Source organism: Oncorhynchus clarkii, chromosome 6, assembly GCF_045791955.1.
Source record: "Oncorhynchus clarkii lewisi isolate Uvic-CL-2024 chromosome 6, UVic_Ocla_1.0, whole genome shotgun sequence".
Taxonomy (NCBI): domain Eukaryota; kingdom Metazoa; phylum Chordata; class Actinopteri; order Salmoniformes; family Salmonidae; genus Oncorhynchus; species Oncorhynchus clarkii.
In genome coordinates, this window is record NC_092152.1 from 66623832 (window position 1) to 66640191 (window position 16360).

At 43.8% G+C, this 16360-nt stretch overlaps 1 protein-coding gene across 1 annotated transcript in view; it reads left to right on the plus strand.

Moving 5' to 3' along the window:
• LOC139411473 (disintegrin and metalloproteinase domain-containing protein 10-like) overlaps nt 1-15555 on the plus strand; it is a 116116-nt gene extending 100561 nt beyond the window's left edge. The window contains exons 6-16 of the mRNA XM_071157895.1: nt 271-438; nt 4234-4326; nt 6262-6445; nt 9639-9802; nt 10042-10225; nt 10477-10627; nt 10780-10963; nt 11079-11187; nt 11352-11572; nt 11790-11916; nt 12510-15555. Coding sequence (XP_071013996.1) covers nt 271-438; nt 4234-4326; nt 6262-6445; nt 9639-9802; nt 10042-10225; nt 10477-10627; nt 10780-10963; nt 11079-11187; nt 11352-11572; nt 11790-11916; nt 12510-12619 — 1695 coding nt within the window. The 3' untranslated portion in view covers nt 12620-15555. The remainder of the gene's footprint in view (nt 1-270; nt 439-4233; nt 4327-6261; nt 6446-9638; nt 9803-10041; nt 10226-10476; nt 10628-10779; nt 10964-11078; nt 11188-11351; nt 11573-11789; nt 11917-12509) is intronic.
• The last annotated feature ends 805 nt before the right edge of the window (nt 15556-16360 follow it).

Here is a 16360-nt window from a genome sequence, read left to right on the forward strand (position 1 = left end):
GAAGCTAGGGCCCTCTTTCTCCACATTTGAAGACATGGGATTTTTTCCCGACCAAAATGGCCGAAATCCTTACACATTCCTGTTAGTCACCTTCTCATGTAATTTCTTAGTCGTGTGCTCTTTTTTTTCAACCTCCCGCTTCCCACTCTCAATCTATCTCCCCTATCTCTCTTCTTCTAGCTCCCCTCATTCCACCTCACTCTCCATCACATCCATCTCTCCCTCCTAGTTGACTAATGGTAGTCATTCCTCTGGTTGTTGTCTCTGCAGGAGCCCAGCAGTGTGGTGGAGGAAGAGGAGAGGTCCCATGGACATGGTCCGGTGATCCTGAGGAAGAAGAGAGCAGCTCAGATAGAGAAGAACACCTGCCAGCTCTTCATCCAGACTGACCACCTCTTCTTCAAGTACTACGGCACCAGAGAGGCTGTCATCGCACAGGTACTGAGGCTGTACACACACTAGGGCTGTCCCAGACTAAAAAAATATATTGGTTGATCGAGAGTCATCTGTTCTTTCAACTATTTTATTGGTCTACATTTTAAAAGTGTAATTTTCCATATATAGACACACCCAAAGTGTTTGAATAAAAGCAACTATATGCACTGAGCTTGTCTGATGCTTTAAGCTCACTGTTTGATTAAATAAATAATACACACAAATGACTCGGGAGCCCGATGGCCGTGCTGTGTTAAAATGAAATGACAGCGGGAGCCTGTGTGACTGGTGCGCGTTGTCTCGCTCTCCTACCTGCTGCAGCGAACAGGCACCCCAGCACAGCAAGTGTTTATCGCTGCTGTCTGTGCTGAAGCTGCAACATAATTACAGCCATTTCCTGTCTTACTTGTTTCTGACTGAGGTTCTGTAACCGAAATACCTCATTTGTTTAGGAAAAACATCTCTTTACGTAAAACATGTATGCAGTGCATGCACTTGATCAATAGGGTCTGACCTATAACCTATTATAATCACATCAATATATTGGTTATAACAAACTCTGAACGCCATAACACGTGACAGCAAAACGGATGAGGAGGACATGAAAAATAAACTCGAAATGGGGGATGTTTACTGGTTGCGTAGGAGGGAAAAGGAAAGTCAGATGTGTGGAAGACATTTGACTTAGCCGTGGAAACTATTGAAGATAAAGATAAAGGAGGATATAGGAGCACGCTCTGAATGAGTATTGTGTGGCAAACATGTGCTGTTGGAGTACAATATTATACTTTTTTCCTGCCCGTTTGGAAGTGTAAACAACACTATATAAAATTGAACAGACTCTGGTATTACTTATAACGGAAAAAATTACAAAGCCTTTATTACAGCATAGCAAAGATTGAAAAACAGCCGAATTTGTGATATTGCGGGATCGATATGACAACAGCCAGTGAAAGTGCAGGGCGCCAAATTCAAACAACAGAAATCTCATAATTAAAATTCCTCAAACATACAAGTATTTTACACAATTTTAAAGAAAATTGTTGTTAATCCCACCACAGTGTCCGATTTCAAAAAGGCTTTACGATGAAAGCACACCATCTGATTGTGTTATGTCATTACCTAGTCACAGAAAAACACAGCCATTTTTCCAGCCAAAGAAAGGAGTCACAAAAAGCAGAAATATTGATAAGATTAATCACTTACCTTTGATGATCTTCATCAGATGACACTCATAGGACTTCATGTTACACAATACATGTATGTTTTGTTTGATAAAGTTCATATTTATATCTAAAAATCTCAGTTTACATTGGCGCGTTACGTTCAGTAATATTTTGCTTCCAAAACATCCGGTGATTTTGTAGAGAGCCACATCAATTTACAGAAATACTCATAATAAACATTGATAAAGATTTTACTATTATACACGGAACTTTAGATAAACTTCTCCTTAATGCAACCGCTGTGTCAGATTTTTTTTTTACTTTACGGAGAAAGCACACCATGCAATAATCTGAGTACAGCCTTTAGACAACAAAGCAGCCAAAAAGATACTGGGTAGTCAATATTACTCAGAAATAGCATTTTAAATATTCACTTACCTTTGATGATCTTCATCAGAATGCACTCCCAGCAATCCCAGTTCCACAAAAAAAACATTGTTTTGTTCGATAAAGTCCATCATTTATGTCCAAATACCTCCTTTTTGTTTGCGCCTTTAGTTCACGAAACCAAATTCACGACGCAGGCCAGACGAAAAATCTAAAAATTCCATTACAGTTCGTAGAAACATGTCAAACGATGTATGAATCAATCCTTGATTGTTGTTTTTAACATAAATCTTCAATAATGTTTCAACCGGAGAATTCCTTTGTCTTTAGAAATGCAAATGAAGGCAGCTACCTCTCACGGGAGCGTGCCTGAATGAGCTCATGGTCTTCTGGCAGATCTCTTACTCAATCAGCTTTCATTCTCTCCTCCTTCACAAGGTTCTAAAGACTGTTGACAGTTGACATCTAGTGGAAGCCTTAGGAAGTGCAATCGGACCAAATTTACACTATCTTGGATAGGCAAAGAGTTGAAAAACTACAAACCTCAGATTTCCCACTTCCTGGTTGGATTTTTTTTGTCAGGTTTTTGCCTACCATATGAGTTCTGTTATACTCACAGACATCATTCAAACAGTTTTAGAAACGTCAGAGTGTTTTCTATCCAAATCTACTAATAGTATGCATATCTTAGCTTCTGGGCCTGAGTAGCAGGCAGTTTACTCTGGGCACCTTATTCATCCAAGCTACTCAATACTGCCCCCTGGTTAACTCCATAAGAAGTTAACCAGGTAGGCCAGTTGAGATCAAGTTCTCAGTTACAACTGCGACCTGGCCAAGATGAAGCAAAGCAGTGCGACACAAACAACAACACAGAGTTACACATGGAATAAACAAACATACAGTCAATAATACAATAGAAAAAAAGTCTATATACAGTGTGTGCAAATGAGGTAGGATATGGGAGGTAAGGCAATGAATAGGCCATAGTGGCGAAATAATTACAATTTAGCAGTTAAACACTTGAGTGATAGATGTGCAGAAGATGAGTGTGCAAGTACATACTGGGGTGCAAATGAGCAAAATAAATAACAGTATGGGGATGAGGTAGTTGGATGGGCTATTTACAGATTGGCTATGTACAGGTGCAGTGATCTGTGAGCTGCTCTGACAGCTAGTGCTTAAAGCTAGTGAGGGAGATATGAGTCTCCAGCTTCAGTGATTTTTGCAGTTCGTTCCAGTCATTGGCAGCAGAGAACTGGAAGGAGAGGCGGCCGAAGGAGGAATTGGCTTTAGGGAAAGGCACCAATTCAACGTCTTACTGAAGATTACGTTTCAGAACCGTGGACAGCGCCTGCTATCCATCGCGGGAGAAAGCGCATTTATGTAATATTATTTAATTATCAGTGTTGCGCCATTATTCTTACTTAGTATAGCCTTTTTACAATTTTAATAGCACATCTTAGAGGGATGGACTGTGCCATCCCAGTGGCTTCCGCAATGGATTAGTCCACTGAGACCAGTACGAATCAGACCGGTGTCTTGTGCACCATTAATTATTTTGATAAATTTGCAACTGCTCGACTAATGAAATCTCGGGCGACCAACAGCCTATCGACCAAACAATCGACTAAATGGGGTCAGCCCTAATACACACACACTCTGAGTCATTCAGCAGGGGGAAACCAGGGCCTGCCCTTTAATTCCGCCAGGAGAAATGGATTACAAACAGAATAGTGTTTGTCTGTGGGTCTGATCAGTTGTTGTTGTTGGCTTCCTTCCTTCAGCCAGCCCGCCCAGCATCGCAGACCTGTTCCTCCTGACTGAGTTCTATAGCCTAACAAATCAGATGCAGAGGAAATGCTGCCTTTCACAGGGGTCCAGTTAAGGGAGAGACTAGCTGATTCAAATGTAATTTCTGTGGACACTCACTCTCCCCATAGGTGAGATAAAGAAAAAAGGTTCAGTGTGATGAAGTAAATGTGTTCGTTAGGATTGTGGTTTAGCTTTGAGACTAGAGGCTTGTTTATAGGATGGGCTGGACCGTGTGGAGCAAGTCATCAACAGATTGATTCCAATTGGCTGAACACAGTGATTCTGTAGTTAGAGATATTATTCATGTGTTCATTGGTGGGCTAACAGACATGTCATGTCTTTAATGCCATTACTATGATTTATCTGATGTTCTCTCTGCAGTGCAGTTGTTCCAGACTTCTCATAATCTAATGGTGACTGTTTTATTCTCTAGATCTCCAGCCATGTCAAGGCCATTGACTCTATCTACCAGGGTACTGACTTCCTGGGCATCCGCAACATCAGCTTCATGGTCAAAAGGATCAGGGTGAGTTTGTGTTCAAGGTTGGGGGGTGTGTGGATGGTGAGCACCACTATTTGTCTCACTCATCAGTATTCCACCACACTCCAAGACCTAATAAATCCTTAAAATCCTCAGGTGAACACCAGCTGCCATTTAAAGTAGGGAGCTCTGGGCCCCATTCCAAAATCAATTCAAAACAACTCACAAAAGGTTTCTCTGGGTCCAAGGAGCTGGCAACTTTTTAAGTAGAATGATTTTTCTATCTGTCTAAAGCCTTTTCCCACTCTCTCTTCAAACACACATTAACATAGTTACCTTTAGCAATGATTATAGTGATGTAGACACAGTGGCCTTTGTTTGAAGTCTCTTCTCCAATACCCCAGAGACCTGTTACTGTAGGCCCTCCTAACAAAGCTCCCATCTTGTGTGTGTGTGTGTGTGTGTGTGTGTGTGTGTGTGTGTGTGTGTGTGTGTGTGTGTGTGTGTGTGTGTGTGTGTGTGTGTGTGTGTGTGTGTGTTTGTGTGTGTGTGTGTGTGTGTGTGTCAAGGTTTCTGTTAGTCGGTAATAGCCTGCTTTTGGCCCTATTTTATTTATTTATTTTGAAAGCTGATAAATAAAATTGACTCCGGTCAATTGTCCGGGAGAAGAAGAAAAAAATCCCATTTGTGAAATAATGCTTGTTTAGCCTATTCATTTATGTTAATACCAGTAGATGTAAATACAGGTTCATTTGCATAATTTAGTGGCATTCAATTGGCACTTGTGTATAGTATATTCGTTTTTTATGGATATCTTATTTATCACACGCCTACAGCATACAGATACAGAGCCTTTGAGTGTAAAATCTGTCAGAGCGCGAGAGCTGCTGCTATAGCATCTCTAACAGTAAATGCTTAGGCAACAGAAGGCAGACTTCATCAGCGCGTCACACACCTCTTTGCAATTAGCTGGAGGCAGTATGCACTTTGAAAACATACTTAATTGTTTGAAACCTGAACGTTTTAATACATATGAGGCATCTCTTACCTTGCTTCAAAGTAGCCGAGCCAAAATCAGTCCATATCCGTGGAGGCAATTATTTTATATCAACTTTCCTTCATTGTCCAGTATTCCAAGGCACAATCCTAGTCATATTAGCAAGTTGTTGCATATTAGATCTCCCCTCTTTCTAACGGATATTTTCATCTCTGTCACATGAAACTGGTGAGCTTTTTCCTGCTAATTGCATTATTGAAGGAACATTCACACGCAGCCTACTGCCTTGTGCGCATTGCTGCGTTTTATAATGTAAATAAATACATTTCAACATTTTAAGCTAAACGTTCTGATCTGTTGCATCAGACTAATTGCTTTTTATTTTTATTCTCTGTCCCAGAGTCTGTTTGGAACAGGCTATTTCTTTCTCCACAAGCTGACCAACAGAATAGGTAACCTTTTCTACTATGAGGGATAGTAGGTTGACAAAAGCTAGGGATTCTGCTGTTCGTCACTGGTCTTGTTGGCTGAGGAACAGTACATGTTATTCTAACATCAGAATTCAGTAAGAAGGAACTCACATTGTTGCATTCTTGACTTGCATGTTCTGTTAATATGAATTAGCATAATCTAAATGTAATTTCTGTCATTCTGAGCACTGTGGGTGGACGCCTTAATCAGGTTACACACCCAATGCATATGGGTCCGGTACATTTCTCAAATGTCCGATAAATTAAAATGCTGCTGGTCAAATGTCCGGTGTAACATTTTCCAAATGGAAACCCCTGTATATGTGTGTGTGTGTGTGTGTGTGTGTGTGTGTGTGTGTGTGTGTGTGTGTGTGTGTGTGTGTGTGTGTGTGTGTGTGTGTGTGTGTGTGTGTGTGTGTGTGTGTGTGTGTGTGTGTGTGTGTACATAAGCATGTATGTGTGATTACCTACTCATGACCTATTCAATGAGCCCATTCCTCTCCATCTCTTCAGATAAACACGACCAGTGATGAGCGGGACATCACCAATCCGTTCCGCTTCGCTAACATCGGGGTGGAGAAGTTCCTGGAGCTCAACTCAGAGCAGAACCATGATGACTATTGCCTGGCCTACGTCTTCAGTGACAGGGACTTTGACGACGGGGTGCTGGGCCTGGCCTGGGTCGGAGCTCCTGCAGGTGCGTGTGTGCACACACACCAATTGAACTTGTGTACTGCACTCATTTGCATAAAGACTCTCAGGGTAGGAATTCAGTGGATAATTAAAACAGAAAACTGAGAATAGTGGACATTTATGCCCACTTAAAGAGTAGGAAGGTATAGCATCCAAGAAGTCACCCAAGTGTCCAGTGGTCTGTGAGAGACTCCCTGGCTCCAGTATCTCTAATGGGATCGCTCCATTGTAAAGAGGAGAGGAAGCAAAAGCTGTGCTGCAGGTTCCCTGCTCTGCCCTCTGAGTACCTGCAATCTACTGATGTTTATCAGAACACTCAATGAACCTCAGTATGTCCATTAACCCCAGCCCACGCCCTCTGATAAGCTGCTCCATCTGTCAGTGCAATATCCCTACTTTCTCCCCCCCCCCCCCCCCCCCACCTCTCTCTCGTTCCACCAGCATGTCTGTAATTTAATTTTCATGGCCGAGGAGGACTGGATCAGCTAAGGCATCGTCTCCACGCAGTTTCCACTTGAAATGCATTTTTAAGTTGTTGAGTTGTTGCCTACTCAGCATGTTTTGTGATTTCCGCTTTCTCCCTCCCTGGGTGTTTGTCAAAACTGCAGCGTTCTCCAAACAAGGTTCACTCAAGGACAAAGGAGCTACATACAGAGTCCTTCTCCTGAAGGAAGTTCATAGATGTTTGTAGAATGTGAAACAGTCAATGGAGATGATCACACACCCCTTTCTATAGCCTGCAGCTGGGTCTCCCTCTGGTCTCCACCAACCCCATAGTGTCAGTCAGTCAGTAGTGTGGACTGTGAGAAGGGAGAACTCAATGAGACAGCCATAGCACACAGACAGAAATGGCCCACAGACAGGGTGACCCAGAGCTCTCCAGTGACAGGGGTGACCCAGGGCTCTCCAGTGACAGGGGTGACCCAGAGCTCTCCAGTGACAGGGGTGACCCAGAGCTCTCCAGTGACAGGGGTGACCCAGAGCTCTCCAGTGACAGGGGTGACCCAGAGCTCTACAGTGACAGGGGTGACCCAGAGCTCTACAGTGACAGGGGTGACCCAGAGCTCTCCAGTGACAGGGGTGACCCAGAGCTCTCCAGTGACAGGGGTGACCCAGAGCTCTACAGTGACAGGGGTGACCCAGAGCTCTCCAGTGACAGGGGTGACCCAGAGCTCTCCAGTGACAGGGGTGACCCAGAGCTCTCCAGTGACAGGGGTGACCCAGAGCTCTCCAGTGACAGGGGTGACCCAGAGCTCTACAGTGACAGGGGTGACCCAGAGCTCTCCAGTGACAAGGGTGACCCAGAGCTCTCCAGTGACAAGGGTGACCCAGAGCTCTCCAGTGACAGAGGTGACCCAGGGCTCTCCAGTGACAAGGTTGACCCAGAGCTCTCCAGTGACAGGGGTGACCCAGAGCTCTCCAGTGACAGGGGTGACCCAGAGCTCTCCAGTGACAGGGGTGACCCAGAGCTCTCCAGTGACAGGGGTGACCCAGAGCTCTCCAGTGACAGGGGTGACCCAGAGCTCTACAGTGACAGGGGTGACCCAGAGCGCTACAGTTCTGGTTGACGGTCATAATCAGATAGAACAGGAGTCCATACAGATGCAGGCTGTGCCTGGTTCAGGATATCCTCACAGTAATAATCAAGAGGTAGAGAGAGTGGACAGTACTGTAGTTGAATCCCAAGTTCACATGTTACTGCTATAAGTTTCTTTCAATGAGCAGCAGCCCCAGAGGTCAGAGTTCAGGCTGTGTTTTCCTTAGTGAGGTTTAAATGAAGGGTCAGTGTCAGTTGGCCCAGGTATCGTCAACATATCTTGATTAACTTCTAACTCACAGAACCCAAGATGAAAAACAACAACAAACACTGGGAATCAATACAGGCAAATAAGCAAGGTTCTAAGCAGGCTGAATCGATCTGGGTCTGTAGAGCTGTAGAGGGAGGCTGTGGGCTTGTAGAGAAGAGATCTGCCTTGAACGCTCCAGTGGAGTGGACTGAGAACAGACGGCTACTAGAGACACCAGTCAGGCCTGGGTAATGTTTTTTTTAATGGATTTGATCCATTACCACACTCATAAGTGGCTTCAATGGAGGCATTCCTCATACACGCAACACACACACACAAATATGTCCCTATACTGTAAAGTGCTTTGGTTTCATGTCTCTGTGTGTCTAAAAGCTGTTGTAGTCAAAGATGTGGCCTCCTTATGACTAAGCACACAGGCTATTCTCAGATAAAGATGTCACCACTGCCTGGTATTCCAGCAGAGCCCCAGTCCTCCTAGCCTGGCTGGTTAGAAAATAGAAATCCTCTAGTCCACCGTTGTAGGAGAGATTGGACCTTACTGCAACTGGGATTTCCACTTCTCTCTCCTACGCTCTCTCTCTCTCTCTCTCTCTCTCTCTGTACACCCCCCACACGCACACACACATATACACACACTCTGTGATCTCAGACAGGGCAGTGTTGAGTGTATAGTGCAGGGGGAGCCTAGAGGCAGACCGGCAATGTGCCAGCTGAATCTGATAGTATGGTAGGGTGGGACAGAGAAGCTGTTCTGACTCAGCTCTGTCTGCCACTGCTCACTCCCACTATCTGAGCTGACTTTAAACACTCCCTTTAAACACAATATGAAACTATTCAATCAACTATTCAATCAAAATCAGGTTTCCCAAATAGATTGTGTCAGTATGCTCCACACTTGCACTTTACAGCTAGCTGGCCATGTCTGTCGATGTGTGTGTTCCAGACAGTGCGTTTCTCTCTTTGAGAATGGGTAAGTGAGCAAGTTTAAATTGGCATTCTCAGTGACTGTGGCGCAGCGCCCTTCAGGTCCCCTGCTGTGCCCGAGCTGCCACTCTCCCCCTGCGGGTATATTCAGCACCACCTGGCTGCTTTGCTGTCTGTGTCTCACCTACACGGGTGGCCACTGGGCCAAAATGCCCTCTGCTCCCCCACAGTAGCAAAGATCTCTGCTAATTCACTCCAGGCAGTGTATCAGGTTTAATTTACTCCAATAAGAGTGTTACATCATTTCACTGTCACTTGTGTCGGAGTTGGAAATAGTACATCCTCAATGCCATGTAAATCACTATGGTCCTGTTAGTTTGTTGTGTGGGATACAGTGTGACAGACAGAATCCTCCATGGTGTGTACTGCATGTGATCTTGATGAGTGATTTTACTGTGTTCTTAGGGAGCTCCGGAGGTATCTGTGAGAAGAGTAAGTTGTACTCTGATGGGAAGAAGAAGTCTCTGAACACTGGCATCATCACGGTGCAGAACTACGCCTCCCATGTCCCCCCCAAGGTCTCCCACATCACCTTCGCACATGAGGTTGGACACAACTTTGGCTCTCCGGTGAGTATTCTGTCCTGGGCCTTGTCTGGTTCTAGTCTGGTCTTTTATCTCAGTGCACAGCACAAACCAGATCATACTGCACATGCTAATCAGTTGTATATCACTTTGTTGAGATACTCACCATAGGATCTGTCTTGGTTTAAAGTCCCAGTAGTGGAGGAGTCTATGTTAACGCCCTCCTGAGGGAAGAGAGAGATGCTCATTGGCTCCCTATGAACCTCTTCCCTATGGTTTGACAGCATGACTCTGGGACAGAGTGCACCCCAGGAGAGTCCAAGGCCCAGGAGAAGAAGGAGCAGGGGAACTACATCATGTACGCCCGGGCCACATCAGGGGACAAGCTCAACAACAACAAGTTCTCTATCTGCAGCGTGAGGAACATCAGCCAGGTCCTGGAGAAGAAGAGGGGCAACTGCTTTGTGGGTAAGTGCCGTCTTTCTGAGGTTGTGTGTGTGTGTGTGTGTGTGTGTGTGTGTGTGTGTGTGTGTGTGTGTGTGTGTGTGTGTGTGTGTGTGTGTGTGTGTGTGTGTGTGTGTGTGTCCGCACATGCACCTGCGGGCGTCCATCTTTGCATATGCAAAGGAAGTGTGGGTGCGCTTGTCATTGGAATGGGCATCCAAGGTTATGTGTCCTCTACTGCATCTCATCACTCCTTCCTGTGTGTGTTTGTGCAGAGTCTGGCCAGCCCATCTGTGGTAATGGTCTGGTGGAGGCAGGGGAGCAGTGTGACTGTGGTTACAGTGACCAGTGTAAAGACGAGTGCTGCTACAACGCCAACGAGGCCGACGGCAACAAGTGCAAACTTAAGCCCGGCAAAATCTGTAGGTAAGTGGCCAATAATGTACGACAAAATGTTGTTGATTTTATGGTTAGTACTGTTGTAGTATTTATTGAATATAGTATTCAACTTGTTTCTGTTTCTGCCTTATAGTAAAAAGGAAGTTGAAGCTGACTTGGTGTGTGTTCTGTGTTGTCAGTCCCAGCCAGGGTCCGTGCTGTACACCGACGTGCAACTTCAAGGGCTCCAATGATAAGTGTAGGGAGGAGTCAGAGTGTGCTGAACAGGGCATGTGTAACGGAGGCACTGCCCAGTGCCCCACCTCTGAACCCAAAGCCAACTTCACCGCCTGCCATGGAGACACACAAGTCTGCCTCAACGGGGTATGGTCTAGTTCTCTGACCAAACGTGTGTTGAAGTGCTTTAAATCATGACAATGGAGCATAGCTGACACTCACCCTGTTTTTCCCTTTCCCTCTCTACGTCTCTGTCGACCAGGGCTGCTCTGGCTCCATCTGTGAGAAGTATGGTCTGGAAGTGTGTACCTGTGCCAGTATTGAGGGAACAGATGAGACTGAGCTGTGCCACGTCTGCTGTCAGGAGAGAAGTAAGTGTCTGTTATTTACCTGTTACCACTATCACCGGCTCATTATTGGCCATCCGTCCCAATATGACATGCATCTTAAACCACCAAGACCCTACAAAGACTGGGACTGTCCTGTTAGCAGTGACCTCACAGTGGTGTTCCCCGTCTCCTCCCCCACCCTGCAGTGAAACCCGACACCTGCAGCAGCACGGGCTCCGAGAAGTGGGCCGGCTTCTTCAGCAAGAAGATCACCACGCTGCAGCCAGGCTCCCCCTGCAACGACTTCAAGGGTTACTGCGACGTGTTCATGAGGTGCCGGCTGGTGGACGCAGACGGCCCCCTGGCCAGGCTAAAGAAAGCCATCTTCAACGCAGAGCTCTACGAGAACATTGCAGAGTGGATAGTGGTTAGTGTCCCAGGCCCAGCCAATGTCCTAGTTCTACTGTAGTTACCTGTGTTGTTCAGAATATTAGTTCACCCTACTGCTGAAACTGTCACTCCCGTTTGCATTAAAACAATTTCAGGAGCTAAATACATCTCAATTTATAAAATGTTCTTACCAGTTTCAATATGAAAGTTGTCAGACACGGAAAGAATAAGACTTTGCATAATCTGTGTTCCAGGCTCACTGGTGGGCAGTGTTGCTGATGGGCATTGCTCTCATCATGCTGATGGCTGGTTTCATCAAGATCTGCAGTGTCCACACACCCAGCAGCAACCCCAAACTGCCCCCACCCAAGCCACTGCCAGGTACGTTATGCCTCAACACTGGGGGGGAAACATATCTCCCCAGCTAGACTGAAGATGTGGGGGAAACAAAATATTCATAGTGTAGTATAGTGTAGCATAGTATAGTGTAGTATAGTATAGTGTAGCATAGTGTAGTATAGTATAGTGTAGCATAGTATCGTGCCGTATAGTATAGTGTAGCATAGTATAGTGTAGTATAGTATAGTGTAGCATAGTATAGTGTAGCATAGTATAGTGTAGCATAGTATAGTGTAGCATAGTATAGTGTAGCATAGTATGGTGTAGCATAGTATAGTGTAGTATAGTATAGTGTAGTGTAGTGTAGTGTAGTATAGTATAGTGTAGTATAGTGTAGTATAGTATAGTGTAGCATAGTATAGTGTAGCATAGTATAGTGTAGCATAGTATAGTGTAGCATAGTATAGTGTAGCATAGTATAGTGTAGCATAGTATAGTGTAGCATAGTATAGTGTAGCATAGTATAGCGTAGCATATGTGTTTGGAAGAAGTGTAACTCTGGTTCATTTTATGCAAGCAGGTATGTGTGTGAGTGTTATGATGTTGAGAGCAGTGTGTTCGTGTCTCCCATGCAGGCACGTTGAAGAGGAGGAGACGACAGCAATCGAATGGCCAGCAGCCCCAGCAGCAGCGCAACCAACGCCAGCCCAGAGAGAACTATCAGTTGGGTCAGATGAGACGTTGAGACACTGGGCCCCTCTTTGCCTTGGTTCTTCCTAGTGCCTACAGTGGGAACACTTCACTCCAAAGAGTTACCTGTACCATTCATTGCAACCACCCATCTGCAAAACTAACTGGCAACAGAACTGATTTCAATAGACAAGACATACAGTTCCAGGACCTAACGGACCATATCAACACCACTGCTCTGGGAGCCAGCCTAGCTGTCTTTCACACAGCTGTAAGCAGAAAATATTATAGGAAAGCTCTTGGCAATGACGGGAAGAGAAAATGACTGATTTCTGTTGTTCTTTTTTCTTTCTTTTTTCCTGGAGTGCAGGGGAGCAGCAGCATTGTGGTAATGCAGCCTCTCCTCTCCTCCTTTTTAGCGTGTTTCATCTGTTTGTCCTTTCTGAAGTGCTGCCCTCCTGAGCAGGAAAACAGGACTGCAGGTCGCATGGGTTTTTGCTGCCATGCAAAGCCAGGATGTGAGACATTGCAGCAGAAGAGACTAATTTGCCAATGTAATTATTATTTTGTAATCAAAACATGATAAGAAAAAAATGCACAGGCTTTTATTTCCAAAGCATACATGTTCTTTCTGCGTGCAATTGTACAGGTATTGAGATGTAGATTTTTTTTCTTTGTATCATATGAAATTGATTGTTTTCCTGCTGTCTGATAAAGATTATTTACTGTTTTAATTCACTCTCTCAGGATTAATAAAACAAAAAACAGCCCTATCTGTCACATTTAGAAGCTGCTGTGGGGTGGATCAGAACAGACCTTGGTTATCAGAACATGGAGGGAATGTAAACATAAAGCTGAATGTGATTAAAGCAGGGTATAGAGAGGCGACAGAGATGTAGAGACTGTTGTGATATTCGGATGTGATATCGGAGGATATCATTGGGCTGGTGGAAGGTGTCATTTTTAGACAGGTTTGCTTCTAGAGGTGCAGTTTGGGGATGCAACTGTAGCTTTTAAATTTTTTACTTAATTATGACATATTGTTCTCTTCAGCAATTTTTTTCTGACTCAATGCATTGATGTGAATCACTGAACCACTAAATACAGCAGATGTACCTTGTCTATTGATCATTCCATGTGAGGGATGGTTGGAGAAAGGAGAGAATCTTCAATGCATTAGCATACAAGGCTGTCCAAGTGCTGGCTGGTGCTACACCTCATGACTATGCCACTGAACGTGGTTACATCATATTCTTCAAGTCACAGGGCCTTGGCCAGAGCCTGCGAACACAGGCCAGGGTCCATAGGGGGCAATATTACAGAGGGCATCACAGACAGTCACTGTATTGGTCTGGACATGCTCTCGCCTAGCTCGGCTGCCCTCACCAATGTTGTTACCTTAATAAACGCACAGTCTTTAAGAGCTGACCAGGGAACAACCGAATGCCCTGTTACATACCAGTTTGAAGGCAGCTTGAGGAATCTTCTACTCTTATGGCATGCATTAGGAATGTGAATGGTTTGCCAGATGAAGATCCTGGATGGCTTTAATGTGATTGTTGTTTTGTCTTTTTTTTCTTATTTTAGCAATTCAGATATTTGTATATGGGGGAATTGCATCGATAAAGTCCTACAATGGCTTAATGTCTGAGTGTCCAGCTATGCCAAGCTGTTACATATGAACTGAGATTGATAAGGCTACGAATTGCCTGTAACTTTTCTCCCATTGGCTATCATTTCCATGTTGTTTCTCTCCTATGATGCGTATCTGTGTTGCATGTCCTGTCTCTCTCCCTAACCCCACATCTCTATTGGAAGTACATAGCTCTGCTCTGGGGATGATCTCCACCAAAAGTGTCATAGTCTGTGGTTTGTGTAAAGACATAAAAAATGTGTCTAAATGGAGTTGAGTCTGATTCTCCTGAGCCCATTGCAACTCCACAGTCTGTCTGGAGGTCAGTGGGGTTTGTAATGTACCGCTGGTTTAGAGCCACGGAGACCAGGACACAGGCAGGATATCCAAAGTGACACTGCTTGACTTCAGGTGTCTTTTAGAAGGTCAACTTGACTGACTGTAGGGAGAGGATGTGGGATAAATGTACCATCCTGTTTGTTGTCCTGTCTTTGTGTGGCAGGTGTGGAAAGTCTTTTGAAGCCTGTTACCAAGGTCTCTCAAATCAGAATGAGCATAGACTAGCACTCAAGGTCAGGAGGTAAGTCCTTTTATTTTTGATGACTTTGTTTATCCCATTTAAATGATGTGACTATATTGATATTATATGACTGATTCTGGCCCATTATGCCTTATCAGGTAGGTAGACCCTAGGCAGTGTGTCCTGGAGCTTAATTAAAGTCAAGCAGGACTCTTCACATATTAATGCCTTCATTGTTTCCTCCAAAAACTGGTCAATATTGAATGAGGAAAAATGACTCTTATCTATGTAGCCACATACAATGTCTACAAGAGAGCCTCTGAAATGGAAAAAAAACTGATCCTCCCTTGATTCTAACTCTGTTTTTTCTGTTTGGTATTGGTGAGTATGGGTTTGTGCTGGATAATAAAATATTGTTTCTCATTACCTTTGGCATTTAGTAAGGCTCATCGGAGTGTGGTCGTCTTAAATTCATTCTTCTCATTGTCTTTTTATTCCTGTGGTAAGGTAATAGGTGGGTATATAGGGGGCGGTGCCTGGGATTTACATTTCTGTCTTTAATTTGTCTTGCTACATTTTTTTTTGAGAAACGCTTGCTCTGAAATGTAAACCGAGAGAATCCAGAATGGGAAAAGTCTAATACTGCTGTCTGATTTGAATGTCTGCTGTGTTTTAAACAGTATCTTCAATTTTCTTTACGATTTTCTTTTCTTGGTTCTGTTTCCCGTTCTACTCAAATTTAAACATTTTACTAAAATTGCAAAAAGTATTGTGCAAATGTTGTTTTGTTTTTTGAACTACTTGAAATGCTTTAATAAAAATAGACTTGATCAAAAAATGTTCAGAGAAAAAGAATGTCTGAGAAATCATTCCATGGTTGGTTTGTTCATTGTCACTTTCAGTGGATGAGCAAAACAGAAGGCCCACTTCAAGATATCGCACAGGGCTATCGTCCAAGGAAATCAAGCTCATAAACTCAGAATAAAAGAAAAGTTTTACATCTCGCTAAATCTGAGGGTGGTTTTAACCTCACAGACTTGGAATTGCATCAACTCCCCACCCAAGGCTTTTACTTGAGACATTGTTAAATGCACTAAAAAGGAACAATGGGTAATTTTTGAAGATGTGCATGCTCACCCCCAGAATCTTTTCACATGTCTATTTTTCAAAGGATAAAGCTAAGAACATTAACAACTTCATTGTTAAGAACACTATAACGATATGGAAGAAAATGAAACGGATTCTACAAGAACCAATCTCACTAGCAAAAAAAACAATCCTTGAACAGCTTTTCAGTATGCACCGATAATAACATGGAAAACTAAAAGGTATAGAAATCATAAATTATTTGGTAATAGGACATACATGTATTTCCATGACAGAATTAAAAAGCAATTTTGCACTGACCGATGTAGAAATTGTCAAATACATGCAATTTGTAAACTAATGTATTAAAAAGAGATCAAATTCTACAGCAGAAGGAGAGTCATATATCTTAAGTGTAAAACTAACAAAGGTTCAATAATCCATACCTTTTGGGAATGCAACAGTCCAAAAGTAATGGGTGGAGTTAGAAAGTTGGCTGTCAGAAGTATTAATGTGAATTTACTTTTTGGTTCATATTTCAAGATCTGTCATATGAG